The sequence below is a fragment of the Mus caroli genome, unplaced genomic scaffold, assembly GCF_978045245.1.
Source record: "Mus caroli unplaced genomic scaffold, Mus_caroli_1 scaffold_9, whole genome shotgun sequence".
Lineage (NCBI taxonomy): Eukaryota > Metazoa > Chordata > Mammalia > Rodentia > Muridae > Mus > Mus caroli.
In genome coordinates this window covers 73,969,120-73,995,749 of record NW_028227264.1, presented here as the reverse complement: position 1 = coordinate 73,995,749, position 26,630 = coordinate 73,969,120, and the positions used below count along the sequence as shown (strand labels likewise).

Sequence of the window (26,630 nt, the reverse complement as noted above, 5' to 3'; positions counted from 1 at the left end):
TACTAAAAGATGGAACCCAGGTATGCTAGGCAAGCCACTGTGGTACCCTACCTCCTGCCCCCCAGTTCCCCGGGTTCCTTAATTAAAAACAAAACAAATGAAAACCTAATCAAGGCATCGGCTGCTTGTGGAGGAGCCCCTGGGGGTAGGGTGCTTGCTTTTGTGGGTTGGAACTGAGAAAGAGTAACTCAGTGTCCCGTTTTATTTCAAATGCTGACTGGCCAGCGTGTAAGCATGCGTCCTTGCCCAGTGCTGTGTAGCTGTCTGTCATAGTCATTGTTGAACTTCCCCGCTTTCTCAGCCCCTGACTCAAGTGGCAGGGCCGTCTCTCTTCTCCACCTCTCTTCCTGGCAGTTGTGGAGGTTTATGGGCTGACTTTCCTGTTCTGTTTGTTTTTCCTCTCTCAAACTCTGATAAAATTGTCCTCAAACTTCAACAAAGAACAACTGAGGGTGTTTAGTTGCTCACCTTTCAGCAGTGGGCCTGGGACGCCATCTGTGCTAACCTGTTTAGATCTTTTCCCTGCCTCATACCTTTGCTGCATAGTGAAGACGTCCAGTGTTCCATGAACAGGAAAGATAGTTCTACTCCCCCCCCCCTCCCCATTACCAGCGTTGTACTTGTGCAAACCTGCGCTGGTGTGTACTTGTTTGTGGATGCTCATTTGTGGAGGATTGGCTGTGCTGAGCTATCTTGCAGAAAGGCTCTGACTTGGTGTGCATGCTAAGGATATGTTTGCCACTTCCCCTGCAAGATTTCCCGAGCCTGAAAACAGATGCTGTTAGCCCCTGGCCAGAGAGGTTGGGCAGCATCCATTTAGAAGCTGGAGGCTGTGAGGGTGATATGGGGGAAGCCCTTCCTCCTTAGTGCATTAGCCGCTCGAGACAGGGACCACACAAGGTATGTGGAGCAGCAGTCTCCCCCCGGGAAGGGTGCTGACCCACAGGAACATTTCTTTCCTCATAGTGTGGACATTGACGTGCAGCTTTGTCCCCACAGGGAGAAGGCCTGCCTGGTGGATGAGGACTCCCACTCTTCAGCTGGGACACTGCCGGGCCCCGGAGCCTCCCTTCCCTCCTCCTCTGGCCCAGGTCTGACATCCCCACCTTACACAGCCACTCCGATTGACCACGATTACGTCAAATGTAAAAAACCCCATCAGCAGGCGGCGCCGGACGGTATAGTCCCTGTTCTCCCTACTGTGCCAAGGGCGGCACACCAGCTGTGGGGAGGGTGCTTGAGCGACTTCATTTGTCGCTTTGTTTTGGCGAGGGGGGTGCTGGGTCTGGGGTGACACGGGCAATGTTGCGGCTGCTCATTTACCTCATGGATTCACAGTGCTTGTGCTTCCAAGACATGCTCAGGTCGCCATCTGCCTACGTCCACGTGGGAGGCAGGGAAGGAGCAGGTCTGGCGGAAGGAAGCAGCTTCCTTTTGGGATTGCATTTTCCTACCTGCAAAATGGGGGTGCTGGCATCTTTGAATGACATTTGGAAGCCCTGTAGGCTGCCTGGAGTGATTCTTGTCACTGTCAGCTCCATGTGGCCTACACCTGTCTGCAGCACATTGTCATGGCTCTGTCCTTTGGTAGGTAGGCCATAACTAACACTAAGTCTGTCACTCTTGGGCATCTAGAGGCTGTTCCATGTGGGACGAGGCAGGTGGCGACTATTCTGTCACATTTCTTACTAACAGTAGGAGGCTTGCATGCTGGCCTATAGCTTAATCTTTCCATGGTCTCACCTGTACAGTAACAAGCTGGTGACAGTGTACTTGGCATAAGCAAACTGATGGACTTAGAGGGTCATTAAAGTGGAACCCCAGAGAGCTGGTGATAGGGCTGAAAGACACCCTCACTCCATGTCACTCATCTCATCTGGGCTGCTGCTCTGCCTTCCAGGATTGGGATGTGACACTTCTGGGTGGGGTAGGATTGGTGCCAGGGTCGTTCCTATGTCAGGTGGTTCTTAGGGGAAGGATGGATGCTCTGAGTGCCATGGTAGCTCTCACTTGGAGGTCTAGTAGAGAGCTGAGGGGGCATGCCCTGGAGAAGCATGGCACAGTGGCTAGGGCCCCTCTGCTCCTCTGGGGCTGGTGTTTCAGTGATCTCCTGGGAGAACAGAACACTTGAGCATCCATCTAGAGTTGGTTTGGTCCTGCATCATATATGTTGAAAAAGAGACTGAGGATCTATGCATGCCCTGTGTCTCCACCGCCTCCCAGTGGGCCGTGTCTTTGATAAGACCCTGTGTTACAGCTCTCTAGAGCAGAAATGAGAGGACCCGACCCCTGGCTCCTCCTGGCTCCAGCTCAGCAGATCTCTGTGGAAGAGCCTCTCCCCTTCTTTATTAACTCATATTATCTGGGAGACCCACCCCGTTCCAGCCATTGACCTTTGAAGGTACTGAGCAGACACAGTAGAAGTAGACCCTTGCTGTGAGTTTCTGCTAGACACCCTTGGTGCTGATGCAGCCGCCATGTCATGTTATCTACCTACCTGCCCTGTGCTCCTGGACTGGGGAGGACCTGTACCAGCTCTGCAGCCCCTCTAACCAGCTCAGACGGCAGGTACCACGGGCTTGCCTGTCCACCCACAGGGTTGATCATGCTTTTAGGAGCAGGAAGGAGGGAGGCAGGAGTACCTCAGAGGAGCCCATGGCATCACTTGGCCCTGATGGGCTTGCTAAGCCATGTGGCACACGTATGAGCATAGAGCTATTAGGGAAGTGCTGCAGAGTTCAGGCACTAGATAAGTGTATGGTGCTAACTAATAGTTGTTCTGGAAGTTTGCAGAACAAGGAAGTTCAGATAGACTTTCAGTAGCTCCAAAATGTTAACTGTGGAGCCAGTGGGTTTCCATACCTCCTTTCTGTCCAGGCCCAGCACATGGAGAGCACAGCACTTTGAGAGCCCCCGCCTCCTCACCCTCTGCAGCCCTACAGAAGCTTCTGTCACAGGAGCATGGCTAGAGCCCGAAATTAGTTGTACTCTTCAGATGTGATATCCTTTTCATCAGTTTCTGGTTCCTAGGGAAAGGGCCAGACCTTAGGCAGAAACAAGCAGGTTGCAAAGTAAGGCATTTGCTGATAGCTTGAAACTGCTACTCCTGCTTCATGAGCTGACCCAAGACAGGGTATTAATACTTCTCTTAAGTCAGAGGCACCCTCCCAGTGTAACTAGGTGCTTCTAGCCTGATACCACTTAGACTTGGGAGTTGAGGTCAGGTGGAAGGGCATGGGCAGTACCCTGGAGTTGAGAAACCTCTGAGTTCCAAACTGACTACCGATTCCATGCTCAGCTTCCTTAGACACGGGCCTTGATTGATTTGCACAGCCTGGCCGCTTTTAGATGCAGTTCTTCAGGTCATCCGTGAACTAGAAGCTCATAGGGTGGAAGCCCAGGTCCTGGGGTATGCCATTATTCTTGGATTTTTTTTTTACCCCAACTCTAGCTAGAGTACGGCCTCAGATGTGTAGGCACTGCCACGCGACTCATCAGGCTATGGACAGAGGAAGCTCCTTCCTAGGATAAGACCCAGCTTCACTGTCCGACCTGTCCTGACTTGGCCACTGTGCTGCATGCACTGAAGGTGGACGCTTCTTGCAGACTCACACTTGTTTTGTGATTGGCCCTTGAGGCCACAGTAGTCAGCCATCATATCCAGCTCTTCTTACCAAGGTCACAAGGCCACCCTAGATTGACCAAACTGAGGTGGAAGGGAGAGGGAGGGATAGTCTCCGGGGAGAAGTACGTGTCATGTATTCTGTAAACTTTAAGGGGGCTCCCAGTTATTGCTGTGTGTGCATGTCAAATGGCAAACTCTCTCATTCTGCCCTACATGCTAGTTGTACAGGTGTGTGCCTATGTGTACATGTATGAACAGTTAGGCTTCTCCACACACACAGCACTCACTGTATGCTCTTGGTCCCAAGCTCCAGGCAGGTGCCCGCAGGATGGCAGCTTGTCTCCATTGTCACAGCCACCATCAGGCTTGTCAGTGGCCTCACTTCCCTAAAGGAAATGAAACTGAGAGCAGTCAGGCTTCCTGCTTGTTGGGGTAGAGCTGAGAGTATGGTTAAAGTCTCTTCCAGGCCAGGTGTGAGGCTGACTTTACAAATGATGTAGTTCCATGTTTCTGTCCTGGTTGGAGGTGCCTCAATGAAGGGTGCATGGAATAGGGCCATTCCTAAATGGCTTTTACCTTCATTTGATCTGGCTAATTGATTTTCAGGATATGTCTATAGCAATATTTATTGAATGAACCTTACTGTTTGTCTGCCTGTCACACTCCATATCACTTGAGAATGTCAAAGCCAAGAAGGGCCTCAGGGGTCAGAGCACTTGCCCTGTGGATGGTCTGGGATTCTTTAACCAGTCCATCCAGGTCTTCTGGCAGCACATGCCAGATGCACAGAGCAGCCCCGTAAGCTTGGAGGAGGTAGCCTTGCATAGCTGAGGAGTGGGGTGAAGCATAGGTAAGCACTGGAGAGGTGAGATTGCATGTCCTAGAGGCCTGCCTTGGTTAGGGGTAAAAGGCCATATTTAGCCAAGTTCTGTGGTCTGTATTGGCAGAGGGGACAAGAATGGCAGGAATCTTGGGAGCTGGTATCTGTGGCTGCAGGGGATTGTCCACTCTGCCCCATTGCCAGCATGGGCAGAGCTGTAGAGGGGTGCTCTGTAGGGAAGCTGAGGTAGCATGTCCTCTTCACGGCCATCCATCCTCACCCACCATCCTGTCACTGTGGCACTGTGCTGTTTGTTTCCATGCTCACCTGCTCACCCACTGCCTCCACCAGTATTGCCCGTGCTGCCCCTAACCCTGAGCACACTCTGTTCTCCAGGCTTTGTCTCTGCTTGCACTGTCACGGCTCGCTTCAGGGAAGAGTGCAGACCGCATGCTCAGCCCTCAGTCCGGCTCCCTGCTTCCCCTGTGACCAGGAGCGCCTTCGTGTCTGCCAGTCCTGTGATTTCAAGAATGTGTGTTTGATGTGCTGTGCTTGGCTTCTGCCAACTGCCTGTTGCCCAGTTCTGGCCTGATGCAGAGGCAGTGGTAGCCTCTCCCCTGTCCTCCTGCCTCCCTGCCTGGCAGGTAGTTCAGGCCTGTACTTCCATTGCTTTTGTTCATTCTTTCTTAAAACAAACAAAGAAAAAGGCAACAGACTCTCAAGATATCAAATTCCCTTTATGAGGACAAGTATAAAACTGCAGATTGTGTACAGTAGCCAAAACTCTGAGTGGGCCCTATGTAGTTCCCAGTGCCCTGACTGTCAGTGACTCTTCAGTTGGTCCTGAACCTGGTCTTCATCCTGCTCTCCTGGGGAGAAGGGCAGGTGGGTTTCTGTAGGAGCTCCATATTCCTGTAAACAGACCTGCCCAAAGTGGGAGAGACTCCCAGGGGAGCATGCTGTTCCGGACAGTCAGCTGACATCTTTCTGCGCCCACTCTTCCTCTTAACCTTTCTGAGACCCTCTCTCAGGCCAGTGCTGATGGTGGCAGTTAAACAGCTCCCGCTGTGTGCTAGGCACGGAGGAGGGTACTGCGCTGAGAGTGCCCTGCCCCCGCTGTGGTTGAGCCTGCATGCCCCTAGGTGGTGCCTGAGACAGTGGCTGTGGATTGGGATGACTACCATCAGTCTAAGGACACTGAGGGGGACTTGGGGGGTTGGGGTGGGGACAAAGACAATGTGAGTTACAGAGCCCTGCAGTGTGTTGGAGTGGCCACAAAGGGATGTTGTGGGGAAAGGACTCAGGAGAGCAGTGGAGTTACAGGGCCACAGACTCCTGCTTGGCTCCAGACACATAGATTCCCCTTGTCTTTAATTGGAAGAAATTTCCCGGAAAGTACACCAGATAGCCATAGGCTGCCTACTGTCCTGGTGTCCTCTGTTCTTGGCAGTTGAGTTCAGAGAGGTTGAATTCTCTCTGGCTGGTATATCTCCTAACCTGAGCTGGAGTGAAAGAGACTGATTCCCAGTGACTACCAGACTCCTGGCACTACTGTCTGAGCAAAGTGGAGCTTGAAGTGTCTGGCATTGCTTCACTGACCCAGGAAAGCTGGCTGACAGGGTAGGAATGCAGCCTGTTTCCCCATAGTGTGAAGCTCTGCTGCCCACCTGCTGCTGCTTCTCTCTCAAGGTGTCTCTGCTTCTGGAGTCTCTCCTTGGTGCCTTTGCAGTCTCCTCAGCCTGCTATTGGCACCCATGTTTCCTGTGGCCAGCCCCATTCCTGGTGGACCCATCATTTCCTGGTAGCTGACTAGCAAAGACCAGCTGGAATGGATTTTGCCTGGTTGGAAATTTCTCAGAATGTTGGTTCTACTTGAGTTCGTGGTTTTTAGAAACTTGTTTTCTGGTTGGCAGACATTCTGATCTCTCTAGGTTGACTGGTCAAAGTTCCGGCAGTCTCTGATGGCAAGCCTTTTTCTGCATATTCATTGGTCTAGTCTGAGGGAATAAACAAGAGCTGTTATAAGGCTTCCTGCTGGAGCAAGTGTCACAAACACATTGAAGGAGCTCCTGGAAGCCCACATCTCCCAAGGAAGCTCTTTCAGCCTGGGCATCCTGTGGTGTTGAACATGGTGAAACCTGGATGAAGAAAGACTCAAAAGAGAACCTCCTTTCAGAGCTGTTGGGACAGGCTACCGTTCTATCCCCAAACCAGCCCTTTTCCCTCTTCGTAGTGGGCTCTGAATCCTTTGACTCGTGCCCTGGAAGTGGAGAGTGCCAGGGCTTCATCAACAGGTGACTAGCAGCTAAGCTTTCTCCCCTCAGGATGCAGAGGGCAGGCTGGAGTGGCGCCTGCGCCTTGGTGTGATTCCGAGAATCAGATATTGAAATCTTGTCCCAAGTATTCATTCCAATGAAAAGTTGCCATATAAGCAAAACTTTAAAAGAACACTGTAAATGAAAAGATCAGGCCCAGCCTGCAGCCTACTTGCTAGTGCTGATCTTCTTTCCTGTTGACCACCAGGCCGCTTCTTCAGAAGAGTACACTCCTAGCTTCTGAGACTCAGGGCTAAAGTGGGGGTTCCTAGGGGTCCCATTCATGTGTCAGTCTCTTGCTAGGTCGATCAGAAAGGATTTCTGTAGATTTCTTGCTCTGTCTCAAGTCCAGGGCACCTGCAGTTTGTGTCCCAGGACCCCCTCAGAGATGGAGCAGACGGCTGAGACAAGGCAACAGAGAACACTGCCTGCCTTTGCCCACATGTGGCCCTCTGCAGGCAAGCAGGGTAGTAGTCTCTGCTTTAGTAACATTAGCCAAACACCCACCCTCGGCCTGCCTAGGCCCTCTTGAGTGTCAGTGTCAGCCTCTTGGGACCCCCAGCTACAGGATCCCAGGAAAGGTCTGCAGTGCCCACTGGCAGCTGTGTGGAAGAGGTAGAACAGAAGCTCAGTTCTTAGCTGTGTGCTCTCGCCAGTGCCCTAGCCCCTTGCAGCTCTACACTCCCTCATTTTATCAGTGTGCCTGGGCCAGGTGCTGTGTAAGCTGAGATAAAGCTGAATTCAGCTATCCAGGAAACAGATGTAGTGTTGGCCAGGGAGGGTAAGTCCTCCCCAAAGGTTCAAAGTGATGGGTGGGAGTACGACCCAAAAGGAATCTGACCCTGCTCTCCCAGAAGTCTCTGGTGCAACTTCTGGCCTGGCGAGCTAAGAAGACTGCTCTGCAGAGGGCCTTCTGGGAGTCAGGACAAAACAGTGTGGTCAGTAGCATCGTTTTTCCTTCTGCCCCACTGGTGAGCCTCAAGGGCGTGGCCTCTGGAGGATGAGGAGAGCCTGCCCCAGGCTTCACACAGTTTTCCTTGTTACTCCTAGCTAACTGACCTGACTTTAGAGTCTTAAGGCTGGCCTTTTGTTGTGGGAGAGCTACTAGGCTCTGTTGTTTGTCTGATCTCACCCAGCCCCTGAGCCATCCTTCATTAGCTGGTCGCAGAAAGAGAGTACTTTTATCATATTGCGAAATATGCCTAGCACACTTTCTCTCTTATCTTTGTCTGTTTGCCTCCCCAAGGTCCTCAGTCAGCTGTACCAGAGAAGATATGGCTCCCTGGGAGAGGAGATGGGAGGCTCTGTATGCATGCACACTACAGCAACCTACTTATTTATTTATATTTTAAAGTCAGATCCTGACAGGTAGCGCAGGCTGGCTTCTGCCTTAGCTTCCTGAGTGCGGGGATTATAGTTGTATACCACAGGCTAGGCTTCTGGGTATCTTCTAAGAGCTTTTCATTTGTCTTTACCCTATGGCTCTGAAAGAAGGGAAACTTGGCTTCCTCTGGCCAGTTGGGTACTTGATGTGGAACCATGTGTGTCTTCTTGGACTTTGTAATCAGGATTATCTTACCCACCATTACATACTCACCAGACTTGCAGGAACAGAGAAAAATGAAATCCTGAACTTTGCAACCTCTTAACATATCTTATTTGAAGAAATTCACCTTTGCTGAGTGTGGTGACACTTGCCTGCAATTCCAGAAATCAAGAGCCTGAAGTAGGAGGATCCCAAGTCCCAGGGCTGTGTAGTAATGTTCTTACTGCAAAGGAGGAGAAGGAGGAGGGGGATGGGGGTAGCAAGACAGAGGGAGGGCTCATCAGGAAAAGACACATACCATGCCTGAGGGACCTTCCGCATACACACTGTGGCACATGCGTGCTCGAATGCATTCACATGTACACAATGAAGAGAAAAGAAGTTGCAATTTAAAGTTTCTAATCTTGGGCCTGGAGAAGATGGCTCAGAGGTTAAGAGCACTTGCCTTTCTTCCAGGGGACTTAGATCAATCCTCAGCACCCGTGTTACGTGGCTCCCAACCTCCTCTAGTTCCAGCTTCAGGGGGTTCAACCCTCTGGCCTCTGAGAGATCATCTGTACCTGTGCACAGATGCATCTACACATGATTAAAAAATAACAAGCCTTTCCTGCTTTCTGTCTTGGAAGAAGCGGGACAGGAGAAGATACTGACCCTCTTTCTAGCCAAGGATGACCTGGCTAGTTTCTGATGCTCTTGCCTCTCCTAGTGGGTATGGGAGTTACTAGTTTATGTGGTGTTGAGAATTGAGCCTAGGGCTTTATACATGCCAGATAGAAATCCTAACGACTGGCCTACGTTGACTGACCTATGTCGATGGCCATTGTCGTCTTCTATTTCTAATACATGTAAGCCCCCAGCATCCCACAAGCAGGCAGCAGCCTTGCCAGCCTGCTCTGCTGGCCCCGGCTTCCCAGTCTTTGTTGTGTACAACCTCTAACCCCCGGCACTGTCCAGCACTGTGACCTTTAGGTGTTGCCACAGGACTGTGGTGATTCTGGCTCCATTAGCTGTGCTTTTATTAGGGCTGCTTTATACTGTGGTCATCCCTGAGGAGAGAACTGGAGCCACCACAACATCCTCAGTACCAGTGGCAGCCTGAGCTCTGCAGGCTCTCAGAGCTTCTCATGCACGTGAGAGGTTGGGGAAGTACATCCACAGGCTGTCCAGCCTGGCCCCTCCCCTTGGCTGCTGTGGCTCTCTTGGTATTTAAGAGGCTTAAGAGTGTTCTCTCTGCGGGGTGTTCCTTTTCCGTGGAGCACAACCCTCCGCGCCATCATCTCTTCTTGCCCACAGCATTTCTGTTACAGTCTGGCTGTCTTCCCCATGTTGCTTGTGAATCCGTGGTCCCCTCGTGTTGAAGCATTGCGCAGGCATTAGCTCATTAGGAGTAAATACCCATTTGCTCAAGTCAATCCTCTGTTTTTACAATGATCACAGCTGGGATTCCACCAAACTGGCAATTCCTTTAGGCTGCGAGCCTAACAGCTTGAGAGCCAGTGAGCTAGTGAGGCATTGTGCCAGTGGGTGAGATCATCCTGGCAAGGCTGGCTTCCTGAAGCTCAGTGTTGGTTGGCTATGCTTCTCAGTCTGCAGTCCCCACAGCGTGTTTCCTGTTGCCTGAGATGAGCTGGCCCTGGCCTGGCTCTCTTGGGGGTGCTAACAGCAAGGGCATGGCTGCCATCTTCTGGAGACTTTCAGGCCTCTCTGGCATTGCCCAAGCTATTCATGTTTCTGTCTAGGCCAGTGCGAATGCTGTAGGATGGGATAGGTCATTATGTTGTCATTAGCGTGTGTCAGGGGGTAGAGCCTGTGGAGATCCCATGTTCAGGAATAAGGATGCTAAAACTTGTGTTAAGAAACATGAAATGGGAGCCCTAAGGCAGTAAACTTACTCAGCCGTGTTTGTCTAGCATGTCAGTAGCAGATATGAGATTGGAATGTGCACCAGAGACCCTTTAGTTCAAAGTTCTTCAACAAGGGCTACCAAGATAGAGCAGGTAAAGGCACTCGCTAAGCAAGCCTGTTCCCTGAGGCCTGTGCCTGGAGCCCTCATGAAGATGGAGGAGATGACTGATCACAGCATTGGCCTCTGGCCTCTGTAATGCTGTGGTTCTCCCCCATGTATCCACTATACTGACTTTTTATATGATTACTGTAAGTGTAATGGTCACCATTTCTCAGTATTCTCTTTCTGCGGAGACAGCAAATGGGCTATCAGTCCTGTAGAGGGAGCAGTGGCTCCTTATAGTGGAGACCCAAGATGGAGTTTCTTCTGAGTGGAGCAGGCCTGGCCTTCACCCCTCACTCAGGACTTAGGAAGCCCCACGCCTGACCCTGAAAGTAAGGAAGAGCTTTTTATCAAGTAAGACAATTCCAGCTTTGGTCTCTTCTGTGGCCCAAATCCTCTGTTTTTATTACATCTGGCCAGCTGAACTTAGGAGCGAGCTATCACTCACAGTTTTGGAAATGGTCACTGTTCTTTAGTTTTACATAGAGGTGCAAATCACTGTGGCATGGATTTTTTAGGTTTTCCAGGCTTGCACAAAGGAGCAGGATTTCAGCACTGACAGTCTGCCCTGCCAGACTCCGGGCTTTCTACTTTTTGTAAACAATTCTACCTTGTTTCCCATTTTCCCACCAAGTAGCTCGTACAATCCCCTGGGATTGCCTGCGGATACAGTCACCAGTGTTTGATTTCTAAGGTTCTGAAAGAGGACTGGGAGGGCCACAGTGGGGCTATGTCTGCCTCTGCCCCATCTCAGTGACAGGGTGAATTTGGACTTGGCTCTCTAGGTCCCTACTTCACCCTCAGATACCCAAACTACTTTATCACTTATTCACCGATTGCACAAATGTGGTTTGTGCCTTCTGGCTAACAGTGACACCATTAGTCACCACCAACCTGAAGACGCTGCACTTCTTCACAGCACTGTAAGGGTCTTACGGGTTCTTGTGGTTTTTATGCATTTTACTTTTGTGCATTTTAGGAGGCTTCATGCTTTGCTGCTACTTTAGTTTAGGTTTAGTTTAGTTTAGTTTTGACACCAGGTCTTGTGTTCTCCCTCATCAGTGCTGGCCTTACAGCTGAGCAGCAGCACACACACCTGGTAGAAGAAGGCCTTTTACAACGTTTATCATCACCTTAGCCAGTTCTAGAGAGCTCACTTTTATTATACAGGTCCAGCTTTCTGTCTGGGTCCATATTCGTTCTACCTTAACATTTCATGACTCATACTTACTGATAATAAATTTACTTATTATTTCAAAAAGGTCTTCATTTACTCTTACCTTGTAGGAAATTATTTTTACTGACTCTAAAATCTGGATTTCTCCTCCTGCCCCGATGTTAAGATATTATCTAGTGCGTGCTTTCTGATCAGAAGTTGTTGTTGTTGTTGTTTTAATTTCTTAACCTTTTGTAAAAGATCTATTGATTTATTTAATGTGTGTGAGTGTTCTGCCTGGCCTTCGGTGTCAGGCCCTGTGTGATCCCTCCATCATGTGTAGAGGGTGTGCTTTCTGAGGTTCTTAATGGCTCTGTGTTTTATGATTTTTGGAAAAGTCTTGGTTATCCCGTGTTTTAATTCTTGCAGTGCTGGGAGCAAACCCAGGGCTTTGCATATGCTGAGCAAGTGCTCCTCTCTCATTTCGGAGACTGAGTAGTGGTTAGGCCGCTCATGTGCTCTGTTCTGCTTTGCCACCCCACCCCTTCAATTGGGATTGTTTATATTCAGTTAGTTTCAACTTTTGTTTTACCAAGAATTAATTTTTTTCTGCATGTGTGAGCATTTTGCTTGCATGTTTAAATATGTATAGTATGTGAGCACCCCATACCCAGAGACCAGAGAGGGTGCTAGATCCCCTGGATCTGGTGGGTTTGAGCCACTGCGTTGGGTGCTAGCAGCCAGACTCAGGTCCGTCCGATGTAAGAATTTCAGTGCTTCCTCTGAAGCTCTGAGCCATCTTCTCAGCCCTCTAGTTTAAGTTTTGATCCTTCATCCTAGTTGTGTCAAGTCTGAGAAGCCTGGCCAGAAGAATCATCCCATTTCTCGTTACTGTTTGTTTATTTCTAGAAACTGCATTTGACTCTTCTTTATAATTTCCAACTCACTCCTGAAATTTACCATCTGTCCGTGGGTAGTGTACAGATTTTCCACTATAGCTTTAACATCCTAATTATAGCTATGCATCACATTAATCGTTGCTATTTTAAATAGTCAGTGATCATCTCCAATCCTAGTTCTGTTATTTTGCCTCTTTACAGTATGCGTTTTTGTTTGTTTCTTAATGCATGTGCATATGTCTTATAATTGTATAGTGAATACTAGCTAGATACCACATGTAGGACCACAGAAACTGACTGAAATAAGTAACATTTACTCCTGGAGTAGATGTACCTGTCCTGCTTTTGGGCCCCCGAGCAAGGCTGCAGTCTGTTGTTGCTATGATTGCCTTCATTGGCTGCTGGCTTTGTGTTTTCTCCAGATGAGGCTTTGCTCAGCCTCTTCGAGCTCTTTTCTATGCTTTCAGCCTTTCAGGCTCTCCCTGCTTGCTCCTCTTTCCTGCAGCAGACTCGGCTATGCTTATTTTGCTAGTGGGTACTTGCTGGCTGTCCTGGGGCAGAGTTAAGTGTGGCTTTCTTCTATTGATTAAGGAAAGCTCTATGACCCTGCATCTCCGGTACAGCTTTCTTAGTGACCCCGTCCCTCCCTAGTAGTAGGTTTCCTGCTTTTTCTTATATCAAAAAGTCTTCCTTTTTCCTTGCCCTGTATCCTGGAGGCAGCAAGGTTTGCTGCCTGACCCCAAAACTGGAGGTTTTGTCCCTTAGGAATGAAGGGTCCAGATGAGCTTCACATCTTTTAAGCTCTCCCTCCTCCCGAGGCCTGTGTTCTTTACACTCCTCCTAGCCCTGCCTCTAGTCTTTCTCCTAGAGTGCCTATGGAGACTTGAGAAGAACAGCCAGGGAGTGAGTACAAACTGCTTTTGTGTCCAAGACTCAAAGGATTCTACACTCTTTGTTCTAGAACATACATCTGCCTAAAAATAGTTGCTGGTTCGTTTTGTTTTATTTTGTGGCCACTGAGCCTTCTCTTAAGTCTGTATGGCAGCAGCACTACTCATGGTGACTAGTCTGTCTCTTCTCAACTGCATACCTCCCAGCAGCATGTTGGTGACTTGAAATCAGCCATAGTAGTGATATCCCCACAGTATATAAAGCACATTGGGGCTTTTCCCACAGGAGCCAGTTGTTGAGTTTGCCAGAATACTCTTTGGAGAAACTCCGGAAGGTTGACTATAGAGTTTGGTGCCTTTTGTGAGTGGCTCGGCCTCTCGGGTAGGTTGGGCTCAGCAGGGTTAGAGTGGTGTGCTAAGAATGCTCTGCTGCAGGACAGTCCTGGGCTGTGTGGGAATCTAACCCTGGTAGACCTTCTCTGCCAGGGGTGGTGTGAGTTTATGTTCCTGCCTTCTCCTCCCTCCTTTCTTCAGACCGAAGCCAGGACAGCACAGCTGTGGCACTGTCAGACTCCAGCTCAACACAGGACTTCTTTAATGAGCCCACAAGTTTGCTGGAGGGTTCTCGAAAGCTCTTTCCAGAGAAGAGGCCATCTGGGCTCAGTGCTCAAGCAGGACCAAGTGGTAAAGACCTTCCAGGGCCCACAGAAGAAAGAGGTAAGAAGCCTAACTTGCTAGATTGGGCCAGCTTTGATTGCCTGGGGCAGTCCAGGAAGACCCGAGACTCTGGGTCCTGGAGAAGCCTTGACTCGGCTTAGCTTCCATCTTAATGCTTCTGCTTTCCCCCCAGATTGTTCCTCGTCTCTGGGCCTCTGTTTGCCCTGTAGGAGAGGAGTGGTCCAGCGCCAAACCCCAGCAGTTGTGATGAGGATTAAATAAGGCAGCTTTTGAAGATGCTCTGTGACACTCATCACACAGTGATGACACATTTCCCTGTTTGGGAAAGCCATGTTCACAATGTCAGTGTAGTATGTCGGCCCCCCGCCTTCGTGAATGAATGGTTATCAGAAAAAGGCTTGGGATTCTGAATGTCACAAATATGTTTTTCTTTTAGTCTGAATCATATCAGACTTCTTGGGAAATCTGCCTTTTTTGGGCAGAGAGCACTGATTTAAGCCTGGGATATGCCCAGCTCCCTTGGGATCCCTGGGTCTCCTGTGTGGCAATCTACAGAACCTCACTTCTAAGTTTGTAGTGTGATTAGAGGCAGGCTGAGGCATCCCTGCTGCCACTCCTAGACTGTGGCTAGTTAGCTGTAGATTCTGAAAGCTTCCATTTCTGTTTTGTGTGTGGTGTGTGTATGAGTGGGTGTGTGATGTGCTGGTGTGAATGTGCATGGCACACACGTGGAGATCAGAGGACAGGTCTTCACCTTCAGCCTTGTCTGAGCAGGGTCTTTTTGTTGCTTGCTGCTGTCCCTCAGGCTAGCTGGCCTGTGGGTTTTCATAGATTCTCCTGTGTCCACCTCCTATCTTGCCACAGGAGCTTTGGGATACAGATGTGTGTACTGCTGTGTCCAGCTTTACTTGGGTTTAGGGAACCCGAGTTCAGGTCCTCATGCTTGCACAGCAAGTCCCTTCCTCATTAGACTCTTCCCCAAGAGTTTTCCCATTCTTGGTAAAGCCATGTATATGTGTATTTGCCAGACAGTCCAGTCCCACATTCAGATGTCCCAGGCCAAACAACACTGCCTTCTCAGACGCCTGAGTAGGGAAGCACCAGGGCCTTTCCTGTTTCCTGGACAAAGAACCTAAGACTGAGAAAGGGTGAGGAGGTTAGCCTTAGTCACTGCTCTCTCTTGCCTTCTGGGTGGGCTGGATGGGGGATAGCCTGCATCCTCTGGGGGCTTGGACGTAATCTATGCAAGTTAGAGGCTCACTTGTGACTGTGGTAGTGGGGCCAAAGCCATTGGGAGGAGGATAGGACTCTTATCAGATAGATTTACTGTGCCTGGTCCCCATCAAGAGACAGGTTAAAGCTGGTTATGGTGGTGCATGCCTATAATCCCTGCACTTAAGAAGCAGAAGAAGGTGGATTTTTGTGAGTTTGAAGCCAGCCAGGACTATACAGTGGGACTCTGTCTTAAAGAATAACAAGGGAATGGGGTTAAGGTTAAAGCCAAGTGTGGTGGTACATCCCTGTAACCAGCGCTCAGCAGTCTGAGGTGGGTGGGTCACAGGTTTGATAGCAGAGTGAGCATCCGAGTACATTTTATCTCTGAAAACCAGAAATTAAAAAGAAATGCAGTCACTGCCTTACTTTGTGGGCAGTCATTGTGCTGACCCCCTTCCTGTTGGTTATATTCTGTAATGGATATAAATATACTGTAGGAAATTTGGGGTAGAAAGGAGACAGGTAACATACCCCGCACATTCCAATACAGCATTGCTAGTTTTTCTCTTAGACAAGTGAGACTCTTGATTGATGTTCTGTGGCCCGCCAAGCAGCGAACTGTTTGCAACTGGCCCTGTATTCATCAGTCTTACTTACCTCTTTCCTTGCCATGGCCGAGGCGCCTGACAGGGCTAACTTAAGGGAAGAAGAGTGTCTTTCACGTCACACAGTTTGAGGGGATATGGTCTACAGAAGGTAGAGCTCTGTCCTTCGCAGTGGAAGCTATGGCAGAATAGGGACCTGGCTGTCACTCTAAAAGGTCTCTGTACCCAGCATGCCTCCAGCGAGGCCCTGCATCTTAAAGCTTCTACAGCTTCCTGAAATGGCTGTGAAGCAAGTGTTCAAATGACGAATGGGGTACGTTTCCCCTCCAGCCTCTTTGCATCATGTGTGAGACAGGGCCCTTCTAAACTGAGGAGTGTCCTAGCATCCTGCCTCTCTTACTCAGTGCATTGCTGGCCATTGGTGAGGAATGTTAGGATAGAACCAGAGGCTATTACAGTGGCTAGCAGGCTTAAAATGACATGTTCTGTCTCTGTCCCTCCCTACTCCCAGCCTAGCTTAGGTGAGTTCTCTGCCTCTGTGCTGTCCTTTTAGGCCACAACTAGCTCTCAGCCTCCCTGAGAAAGCCTGAGCTGCAGGCCAGTGCCCACTGAAATGCAGGCCCATTCTCTGGTCAGCCCTGACACCAACCTGCTTCTTCCTCCAGTCGATGCATGCCGTGGACTCCAGCCCTTGCTCAGATATTTGGTGCCCACTGAAGAGCAGGTCCACCAGGCAGTGGGTACTGATGGGAGCGGGGTCTGCTTTCCCGATCCTGCCTAGCCCTGAACTGAGGGAGGAAGGAGCGAGGGAGGGAGGGGGGAGAACACAAGTACTTATAATTTCAGTACTTAAACACAGGCTCCCTCTGTAGTATGTAAACTCAAAAGTAGAAATTGTCAGTAACCAGTGTAGCCCATGCAGGGAACTCTTAAGACCTGCCATAGTGTGGCCACACATGGCCTACTTTCTAGTTGATAGTGGCATTATCTGTGGTTGACAGGTCTGTGTCTGGTGATCAGCTGTGTCCCCTCCACCTTTCCCAGGAAACCACTAGATAGAGCCAGTTTACCATGGTAGGCTGACATGCTTCCTAGAACTCCCACGCTTGCTAGCCTCAGTGCCTGTACCAGAAGCATTCTAAACTAGTTCTTGCTATAAAGACCTAGTTTAGGCTGAGTGAAAGTGTGTATTTTTCTCACCTTTGGGTGGGAGGACCGTGTCATACCATCTTCATGCTGCTGGTATTGGGTCATTCCTTGACATCCTAGCTGGGAAGCACCATGAGGACTTACAGCCATTTCTGACCCTCTGCAGCGATCTGTGAGGAGGCCCAGTTAGCAGAGGGAGTGGATGTTTGGGTGAGGCAGCTCGCCTCATCTTTCCTAGAGGTGGACCTCTTGGGCCACCCAGAAGTCTGAGCAGCTGAGCTGTAGCTGTCAGAGATCACCATTGTCTTTGGTCCTTCAGATGTGTGCACTGAACTGGATTAAAACCTCACTCTGCCTGCTTTCTGTCAACACTGTTCCTGAGACTTTATGTCTGAGCATTTAGTGTCATCTCTGACTCCTGACGCCTGATCCCTGACCTAGGCCAAGGGCTGGATCATCCTCTGATTCCCTTGCCTTCCCATTGGGCTCATAGCCACTGTTCCCACTGCTTGTGTTGAGCCACATTTGGAACACAAAAACTTGATGTGCTTGTGAGCAAGATGATGGTAACCCTGGCAAGATGGGTGCCAGCTTGAAATTAGGGGTCCAGAGCGCATCCTTAGCCACAAGAGAGGAGATGACAGCACAATAGCACGTCAGCAAAGACCCTTTAGGACCTCTGACCCTTATCCAGTCCACTTCAGATGCTGGGGTGGGAGCTGGGGTAATATCCTTAGCACTGCAAAACAAGAACAGCCCTACTAAGCTCTAGAACAGGCCCCTACAAAGCTCTGGGCTCCAGGGCAGGAAACAGTCCTTTACAAATTCTACCTTAGGTGAGAAGGCTCAAGAGAGGAAACACTGAGTGGAGTGCTGAGGTCTGTGAGCGAGTGAGTCAGCAGGCAAGGCAGAGGTCAGCACATGTCCAACTGCAGTGGCAGTGGAAAGGAGGTGTCCTGGGGAGCTGGGATAGCAGGGACCTGATGGGTACAGAGAGAGACTGCTCAATTCTTTCCTTGACACAGAAGTACAACTGCCAGCCTTGCCACATACCTGAGGTCTGCCTAGTTATGCTGGTACTTGCTGTGAAGATAACTTGGAGTCTTGGTCCTTGATTTTGCCAAATTAGGTTTCAGCTATTGTTTGGCTTCCCTCATATTAGCAGGAGGGCTGCTGAGGCTTCACTCACAGTACACTATACCTTCTGAATAGGTAATACTGGCTCCTCCAGACAAGCTGTGTAGGATATGCCAAACGCAAGATACCGCAAGGCAATGGGCCAAAAGCCACCCAATCTCCTGCTCCCTGGGCCAGAGAGCCTCCTCCATGGACAGCCAACTAGGCTGTGCCTTAGAAGGGATGGTATGAGGTCATTCAGCTCTGCCATCTTGAGGCTGATCCTGGGCTCCCCCATGCTGCCTGAGGAGCAGGGTTGACTGTTTAGGTGTTGGACTTCTCAAGTAAGGGCTATACATAAACACTTGGCACACCTGCAGCAGTCCCAGAGAGGAGTGTCAGGTAGACTCTAGGCTGAGGTACTTGCTACCAGTAGAACAGGTATTTCACTTGCCCGAGCTGCTTGACTAGCAGTGGTGATATCGCCTCCCCTCTGTGGGCTGCTTTCTTGTGTTCCTAGACCATCCCGAATAGCACCTATGCCACCACTCACTAGGTAGGAGCCAGAGCCCAGCTTGGAGCTCCTCCTCTGGCACCTCTGGGCCCTCTGCTGGAAGCCAGCTGGCGCCTCCTGTTTGTTGGGACAGGAGCCTATGTGACCACAGCCAGTAGGCAGAGCCAGTGCTAGTGCGGGGCCCTGTATCTCCCATTGCTGGGTTCAGTGCCCATCAAGCACGGGCATCAACCCAGCTGTCCCTGTCACCTTACTGAGGTGTTCCATTATTTGTGATAGACTGTTGCATAAAAAAGAGCTCAAAACCAAGTGACTTTCTCTTCCTTCTTAATTGTAGGAAAAACGGAAGAGTCCTTGGAGAGCACAGAGGCCTTCCGGGTTGTAGAACAAAGTGTCCAGAAGCCTGTGGCAGACTCCTCAGCCTCTGCTTACATCCCCAGCAAGCCCGCAGCATCCACACCTCCTTTGTGGGATGGGAAGAAGAGGGGTGATTCCCTAGGGGAGCCAGTGGCTTTTCCCCAGGGGCTGCCAGCAGGTGCTGAGGAGCAGCGCCAGTTCCTTACAGAGCAGTGCATCTCCTCCTTCTGCCTGTGCTTGAGCCGCTTCCCACAGCACTACAAGAGTCTCTACCGGCTGGCCTTCCTCTACACCTACAGCAAGACTCACCGGGTAAGAAGGGCCCTGGAGAAGGACGTTGGTATGATGAGCAGCTCACGGGCAGAACCAAAACAGATTGGAACTTGGGTAACTCATCTGGGAGAGATGGGAAGAAGAGCTACAGAGCCAGAGGCAGTCCAAAGTGTGGTCCAGTGTTCCTTGGAACAGAGGCCTCTTTGCTGTCGCCTGCCCTGGGCTCCCCTCATAGGTACAGCTGCCAGATCCACCCTTGAAGCCCCTGCTTCCCAGATGTTGGGTGCTGAGAGCCTCCCTCAGCTCTTTTGGAAAGCAACAGCTGTGCCCTAGTTGTCGGTGTTCCCAGGGGCTTTCCGGGCAGACCCTTTCTTCTGGCTTTTAACACTGGTGGAAGGACCAGAGTAACCTTCTTTTCCATAAGTCACTCCTTATTCAAGAGGTAATGGGGAGAGGTCCCCTGCCCCTGGTGCCTGTTCCTTCAGAGGTATGCTCAGGTTAAAAATATACACACGAGCAAGCAGAAGAGCTCTGTTGTGACCAGCATGACAGAGGCTAGCAGGATGCAGAGCAGTGGAGTGCTGCAGCAGCTCTGTGGAGGCTGGGATCTGTAGTGTGAGGGCAGCAGGTAAGGCCTGAGGGAGGAAAGGAAAGGCAGCCAGCCCACCCCAGCAGCCCCAGAGAGGGCTGTGTGGTGAGAGCCAGCGAGAGCGAGCGGGACCATGTGAGCAGGGTGGTTTCTCCAGTCTAGCTGTGAGACCTGCCTTTACGTGACTCCTGAGTCACTGCTGCCCCTGTTCTGGGCCCCACCACATTCTGCATGATTGAAGAACCAAGTAGGGAGAATAGTTGTCCAGGGAAACAGACCCTGGCTTGGCACTGGTTATTCCTCGTCCCTGCAGTGACTGACGTGTTCATGTAGCTTAGACAGTTTTCTAAAAGCACAGTAGGTGAAGTTAACCTCAGCAGACCTGTGGAGGGAGAAGATCATTACTGTCAGTCTCTGTAAATCAAACTACAGTAGACTGGCTTGCCTAGCTGCTCTTGGCCGGTGCTGCTGACCCCATTCAGAAAAGCTGGGCTCACTCACTACCTGGCCTACTTTCGGCAGTGAGTCTTACCTCTATGCACCAGACTTCTGTACACGGGGGCCTAGCTGTTGTCTTTACTGCTTTAGTCACTTCTGGTAACCCTTTTCTCTGTGAGGAGCAGCAGAGCTTGGGTACAGAGCCTCTCAAGTCCTGGTAGGAGATTGTAGTCATCAGCCTTCCATAGTCCCCTCACTGCTGGCCAGCCTGCTGCCCATGCTCGGCTCAGACAGTTTGTGTTCTCACATGCCTTCCCTAACAAAGACTGAGACAGCATGTGGGGTGCAGAATGGTTGGCATGCATTGTTCCCCAGGGAAGGAAAGAGGAAGAGGGTGCATGTGGGTCGGAGAAGAGTGAGTTGTCATACAGACCCCACCAAGCTTTTATGTCCTGCTAAAGGCTTTCTTTCCGTCCTAAGGATGCCAGCATGTGGAGTGTTTAGCATGCACCAGGTGTTGTTGAATAATGTCGTCCCCTTCATTGGATGAGAGCTGTTCAATAGATATTTCAAAGTCGTGTTTGTGTCAGATGTAAGTAAATACAGGCAGGGTCAGAGGTGCACTCCTGCTGTCCGCACCATGGAGAGGTAGATGCAGGAGCATTACAAGATCAAGGCTAGCCTTAGTTACAGAGAGTTTGAGTTTGAGGCCAGAGAGAAGCAGAAGAATGAGGAAGGAAAGAAGATTCAGAAGAGGGGAGAGAAGGGGAGGGGGAGGAGAGAATCCTAATTCCAAACTCTAAAGTCAGAAGCCCTCTCAGGGCTGATACTACTTCTGACTCCTGGGGACAGATAATGTTAATTTGGGGGCTTTGGTTGTAGGCCTTATTACTTTGCATCTGGGAACCTGGGCTTCTGGTTTACCAGGGCTGAGTAATGGAGCCAGGTGTGAGTGAGGCCCTGTGGTTTTGCCCGGGACTCAGTTAACTCCATTGTCCTTCACTGCTAAGTGTATCCCGCTTTGTGTGGTATTCTCCTTTGTACTCTTCCCACAATCGTCCCTGGGTCATTTGGGTCTTTCTGTAGTGGATCATGCAATGGATCCAGTCAACCCAGCCATATCCATTAGTTTCTGCTGGCTCTTTTCTTGGCCAAATTTTAGATTGGGTTTCTTGATTTGTGGAAATGCCATGCTGGCCACGATTCTGAGAGATCTCCTCTGGAGCAGACACTCACTTCTCAATGTTAGACATCCTGTGGAGACCATACTGTAGAGAGCCAGGTGTACATTGAATGCTTCTAGGATGACTGGTATGCTCTGGATCCTGACCATGTCCCTGGGCTGCCTCTGCTGTTGGGGGAGCTTTGTGAGCTTCATCGACAGGCCTTTGCTGAACACCAGTTGCCACCTACAACCTGAATGATAGATTAGCACCAGGCTCTGCGGAGTGTTTGAATTAATACCTTCCTGCTGCTGAGGGCCTAGCCTCTGTTAGAGGACAAGTCTTAGGTGCCCGCTCTGCTGGTTCTTCCATGATGGAACACAATTCACTGTAGCTGACTAATTCAGGGACATTGACTGACAAGCACTGACCTCTCTCCACACATGGCTGTTTGGTAACAAACACTTTCTAATGTGTGTATTTGACATCAATCTGGTTTTTAAATTGTTCTATCTATCTATCTATTGGTTGGTTGTTGTTTAAATTTTCCCTACAGGCTTAGCAGTGATATATTCCTGTTGCTGTTGTGTGGCTTGGTGGCCTACTGGAATGTCAGGTGTCTGACTACTTTGGCATCCAACAGGCAAAGCTTCTCTGGGTTGGACAGTTAGCTGCTGTTGACCCCTTCAATCTTTGACATGTCCCTTTAGGTGTAGTCGTTGGCACCCTAGGTACAGACCCAGGCGCTGTGGCTGGACACTCTTGGAGGCTCAGTATAGTTTTGTTGAAGGAAACTGGTGGTGATGCACAGAATTATTGTGATAATGGCAGTGGGTGGACAATGGCTGTCCTTTCCTCTTAGCTAGACCCATCTCCCTTATTTGCATCTCTGTAGCTCCTGCCCATCGCACACGCTGCAGCAAGACCTTCTGGCCATGCAGTGGTGGCGCACGCCTTTAGTCCCAGCACTTGGGTGGCAGAAGCAGGTGGATTTCTGAGTTCGAGGCCAGCCAGGGCTACACAGAGAAACCCTGTCTCAAAAAACCAAAAACCAAGGCCTTCTGAGGACTGTGCCCGGAACAGAGTTGCCAAGGCCTAGGATCTCCTGAGGGATCCTTGATGCTTGTGTGCGACTGTCCTCCCATCCAAGACTGATTGTGCTGTATGAGGAAGGTGAGGGAAAGCTTCTGATGTGCCATACTGTGGGCCCAAGAGCCTAAGCCTTAGGCCCTTAGCTAGGGATGATCACTTGTGTAGACAGCCACAGTGGCTCTCATGTCCAGGGTCACACTTTTCACCAGGATGTCAGGTCCAGAGCTGTCAGTCTGTACTCATAGAAACCTCCCCCAGCCCGTGGGAAAAGCCCAGGAGAAAAGGGCATGCTCTATATGGATCTTACCATTTGGGCTCTTACCCTCATCCTTAGGGGTCTGAATGAAGGAGGACATATGACTACCTTTGCCCCGTTGTCCTGGAGCTGAGATCCTTCAGTTTTTTGCTATAACTACTCTAAGCAGTCCAGTGCAGAGCAGCTGATCAGAGTGGACCCTGGAGCCAAGCAGCCAAATAAAAAAACAAAGTTGGTGCTATACACGTCCCAGTTTCAAGTGTAATAAAAGTCTATAGATAATAATGGTGTGGGATGTTCTTCAGTCTTTAAAAGAAAGGTAGTCCAGTACCAATGTGAATGAACCTTATGTAGTGAAACAAGCTAACCACAGCTGATTCTTCAGCCCTAGCTGACCAGTGTCACCAGTATCGATTGTCCCAGCACAGCAAGGGTGTTACTTCAGTGGTCCTGTCTCCTGATAACTACAGCCAGTTCATCAGCCCTGCTGATCAAAACACATACTCTGAATACAGAAATATCACACAGAGGGTACCAGTAGGGTCTTTGCTTCCTTCTACACCCTCAGGAACCTGGCCTGCAGTGTCTGTATTGCTCTCAATGTTGTGTTCCAAGAGCCCACAGTCCAGCCCACTGAGCTCTAAGCATACAACTTTTCTAGCCCTAAGTTTCAGACTCTTCCACAGTCCTCCCCCAAACCAGGTCAGGTCTGCCATAGCAGTTCTATACTCTGGTATTAATTTCTGCCTTACTAGGGTTTATTTCAGCCTACAACTCTTAGGTCACAATCCAACACTGAGCGAAGTCAGAACAGGAACTGACGAGAAGCCATGGAGGGCCATATGTCTAGTGATAGCGCTGTGCACAGTGAGCTGGGCCCTCCCACAGCAGCAGATTAAGAAAATGTCCCCACAGACTTACCTACAGGCAATTTAATGAAGGCATTTTTGCAACTGTGATTTTTCTTCCTAAATAGCTTTAGCTTGTGTCAGTTGGGGTAGGGGGAGGGAGAGAGTACACAGATTTGATTGCTTTTTCAACATGGAAATCTTTTGGGGTGATTTGGACTGGAGAACAGCGTCTCAACCTGTAACTCAGTATGGCCTGGAATTTATTACATACATTCTTATTAGATAAGAAGTCTGTAGCTCAGGCTAGCCTCAAACTTGTGACCAGCCTTCTGCCTCAGCCTCCCTAGTACTGAGATTCCAGTGGTCCTTGCTCAGCTTTGGAGTCTGTCTGCCTCCTGTTTTGAAGAGTCCTTTGAACCTTCAGGGGCCAGAGGAGGGAAGGTGTATTGCCCCAGGAAGGCTTCTGTTTTTCCAGTTCTTACTCCCACAAAGGGATAGAGACATACAAGTCTGAAGGGCTTTGAGTAGCAGCATCTGTTACAAACAAGATTCTGTAAGCTTGGGAAATAGAACATTCCCCTTAAATGTCCCATGACCCATGGACTTGACAGGACTGGTTGTGTTTTAATATGTTCCTGTGGTGTGTTTCCTGTGTATCTAAATGGGTTCATTTGATAATCCTCTGTCTACTGAGGTGACCATGTGGTAAGTGTCCGTGTGTTAGGCCCTCTTAAGGAGGTGGGGAATCACATCAAAGCTCTCAAATGTGCCCTTTGGTTATCAAGGAGTTGAAGCACATCTACTAGCAGCTAGTGAAGTCAGGGAGGAATGGAAAGGATAATATGGCTATTTAGACAGAAAGGTCAGAGAAAGCCTTTCAACTAAAGTTGTGAATCAAGCAATGGAGTCCTGAGACCCATGAGGAGGTCAGAGGAAGAGGCTTCCAGGTAGATGGTACAGTTGCACACCCTACTTGACTTCAGATTGGGCCTGGCAGAAACCGATGGGCAGGGAGGAGAGCTGAAGAGCATCTGCTCCCAGGCTCACTGAGGCCCAGCTAGGCAATAGAAGTTTTCAGGACATTGTTGCAAGTGAGGTTAAAGCCATTGTAATGGGGTGTGGAGGGCAGGCATTGTGTAGCCTTAGGTTGGGAGAGACAGGAAGCAGCAGGTGCCCTTGGGAGACTTAGTAGGACCCAAGCACCACTCCTTGAAGGGGCCTGAATGGAGGGTAGGAACAGACTGTGAGGGGGCGTGAGGCAGTACTGTCCAGATCATTCCCCAGAGGCTGGTGACGTCAGAGCTGGCCTTGCCTCTAAGGAGCTATGCTTGGTGACCCCACAGGGCACAGAGTCAGGGAGACTGTCTCTTCCATTGAATAATTTCCCCAGGAATAATGGGAGGGTTGTCTTTTATTTTTCCCCATTCTCAGAGATAGGCTCTTGCTAGGGAGCTGGGCTGCCCTGGAGCCTCTTGCCTCGGCCCTTCTGAGTGCTGGAATGAGGTTTCAGGTGTGCGCCCCATCTGACACTGGCGATGCCTTTTGTCTTTGCACATACTGTAATGCATGACTTCAGGCCTGCGTCTGCCCTTCATTAAGACCGCTTTACTGTCCACACCATGTTTCCTTGGGTGAGTGGGCCACTGTATTTCACCAGTTGTTTTTCTAAATAGGGAGATGTTTATCACTTTTTTTTTTAATGATTAAAAAAGGTTAATTGATTTTTTAAGTCTGCCAGCTCTAGGATTTGGCTGCATTCTTGTCTTGTGACTTCCATCCCAGGAAGTTCTTGATGAGTATAGAGCAGCGGTTCTCAACCTGTGGGTCGCAACCCCTATGGGAGTCACATATCAGATATTTATGTTATAGTTCATAACAAATAAGCAAAATTACCGTGATGAAGTAGCAATGAAGTAATTTTATGGTCGGGGATCACCACAACATGAGGAACTGCATTAAAGGGTCACAGCATTAGGAAGATTGAGAACCACTGATGTAGAGAGAGAAACCCTTTATTACTGGGTGACTCTTCAAACAGATGTGCCCTGGCTTTGTGACTCTTCCTACCTCCAGCATCCCTTACCAGCTGGAGGCAGCCATTCCAGCTCTAGCCCCTCTCCTGGCCCATGGAGCCTGGTCCTTCAGAGGCTCCCTCCAGTTGTCTGAATGCTTAGGAAACAGAGCAGGTTGTTTTCCCAGGCTGTAGAGTATGTTCCTCAGTGAAGATCTCTTCCAGCTCTGATTTGTTCATGTGTCCTGGAAGCCATGAGTTACTTCTTAGCTGGTCAGGTGAAGTGTTGAGTCCAGCTGGGACTCATAGCTGCCCTCCTGGAAGCTGTCACACAGGCTGAGCAGCAGGTCACTGCAGTCCAAATGGCACTACTTCCACACCTCTGATGGCTATCTTTACCTACAGGACTCTTATGAGCCCAGCTTTTCCTGGGGGACCACTGTCACTGGTTTTCGGCCCAGTGAAAGTGACACAGGCACAACAGGACATCATCTAGGTCAGCTACACAGCAGTGGTGTGTGGGGTCTGAGGCCAGGGCTCCCTTATAGCTAGGACTGGGCACCGCAGGTGCTCTGAAGGTAAAGTAACCCCACTCCCCTCCCTTCTGCTCGCTGCATGTGCAGGTTAGAAGGTCCAGGTAGGGATGGAGGCTGCCCCACCCAAGGCTTCAGTTCCTATGCAAGAGGGGGAGTCTCAGGGTCCTGGTAACTGTGGCAGCCAGCCTGGTGTCTATTGTATTGGAGTGACAGGAGTTTGGAACAAGTTAGCAGACAAACTCAGCAGTTGAGATCAGGCCAAGAGTATAAGACTGTCTGGCTTGACTGGCACTGGTCTTGTGGGTAGCTGAGGCAGCCACCTCAGCTTCTTCTTGCTTTCAGACTACACCAGAGTCTCCTAGTTGTTTATTCTGGGCACGTGAGGAGCCTGCTTCCCTCCCTCCAGTTTCTGCTTCTTCCTGCCATTGCACCTCAGACTGTTGAGTTGGCCGAGGCCCAGTGCCTTCCATTTCCTGAAAGCCCCAGATCCACTTGTCTTTCATCCTCCTCACAGACAGCTGCCTCTTG

The 26,630-nt window shown here is 50.0% G+C and overlaps 1 protein-coding gene across 3 annotated transcripts in view; it reads left to right on the top strand.

The window, feature by feature from the left end:
- Cabin1 (calcineurin binding protein 1) overlaps positions 1–26,630 on the top strand; it is a 116,182-nt gene that overhangs the window by 49,074 nt on the left and 40,478 nt on the right. For 2 of the 3 annotated variants that reach the window (XM_029482190.2, XM_021173767.2), the window contains exons 26-28: positions 1,000–1,178; positions 13,794–13,976; positions 18,874–19,205. In XM_029482190.2, coding sequence (XP_029338050.1) covers positions 1,000–1,178; positions 13,794–13,976; positions 18,874–19,205 — 694 coding nt within the window. The remainder of the gene's footprint in view (positions 1–999; positions 1,179–13,793; positions 13,977–18,873; positions 19,206–26,630) is intronic. The other variant, XM_021173768.3, reaches the window with a different exon arrangement.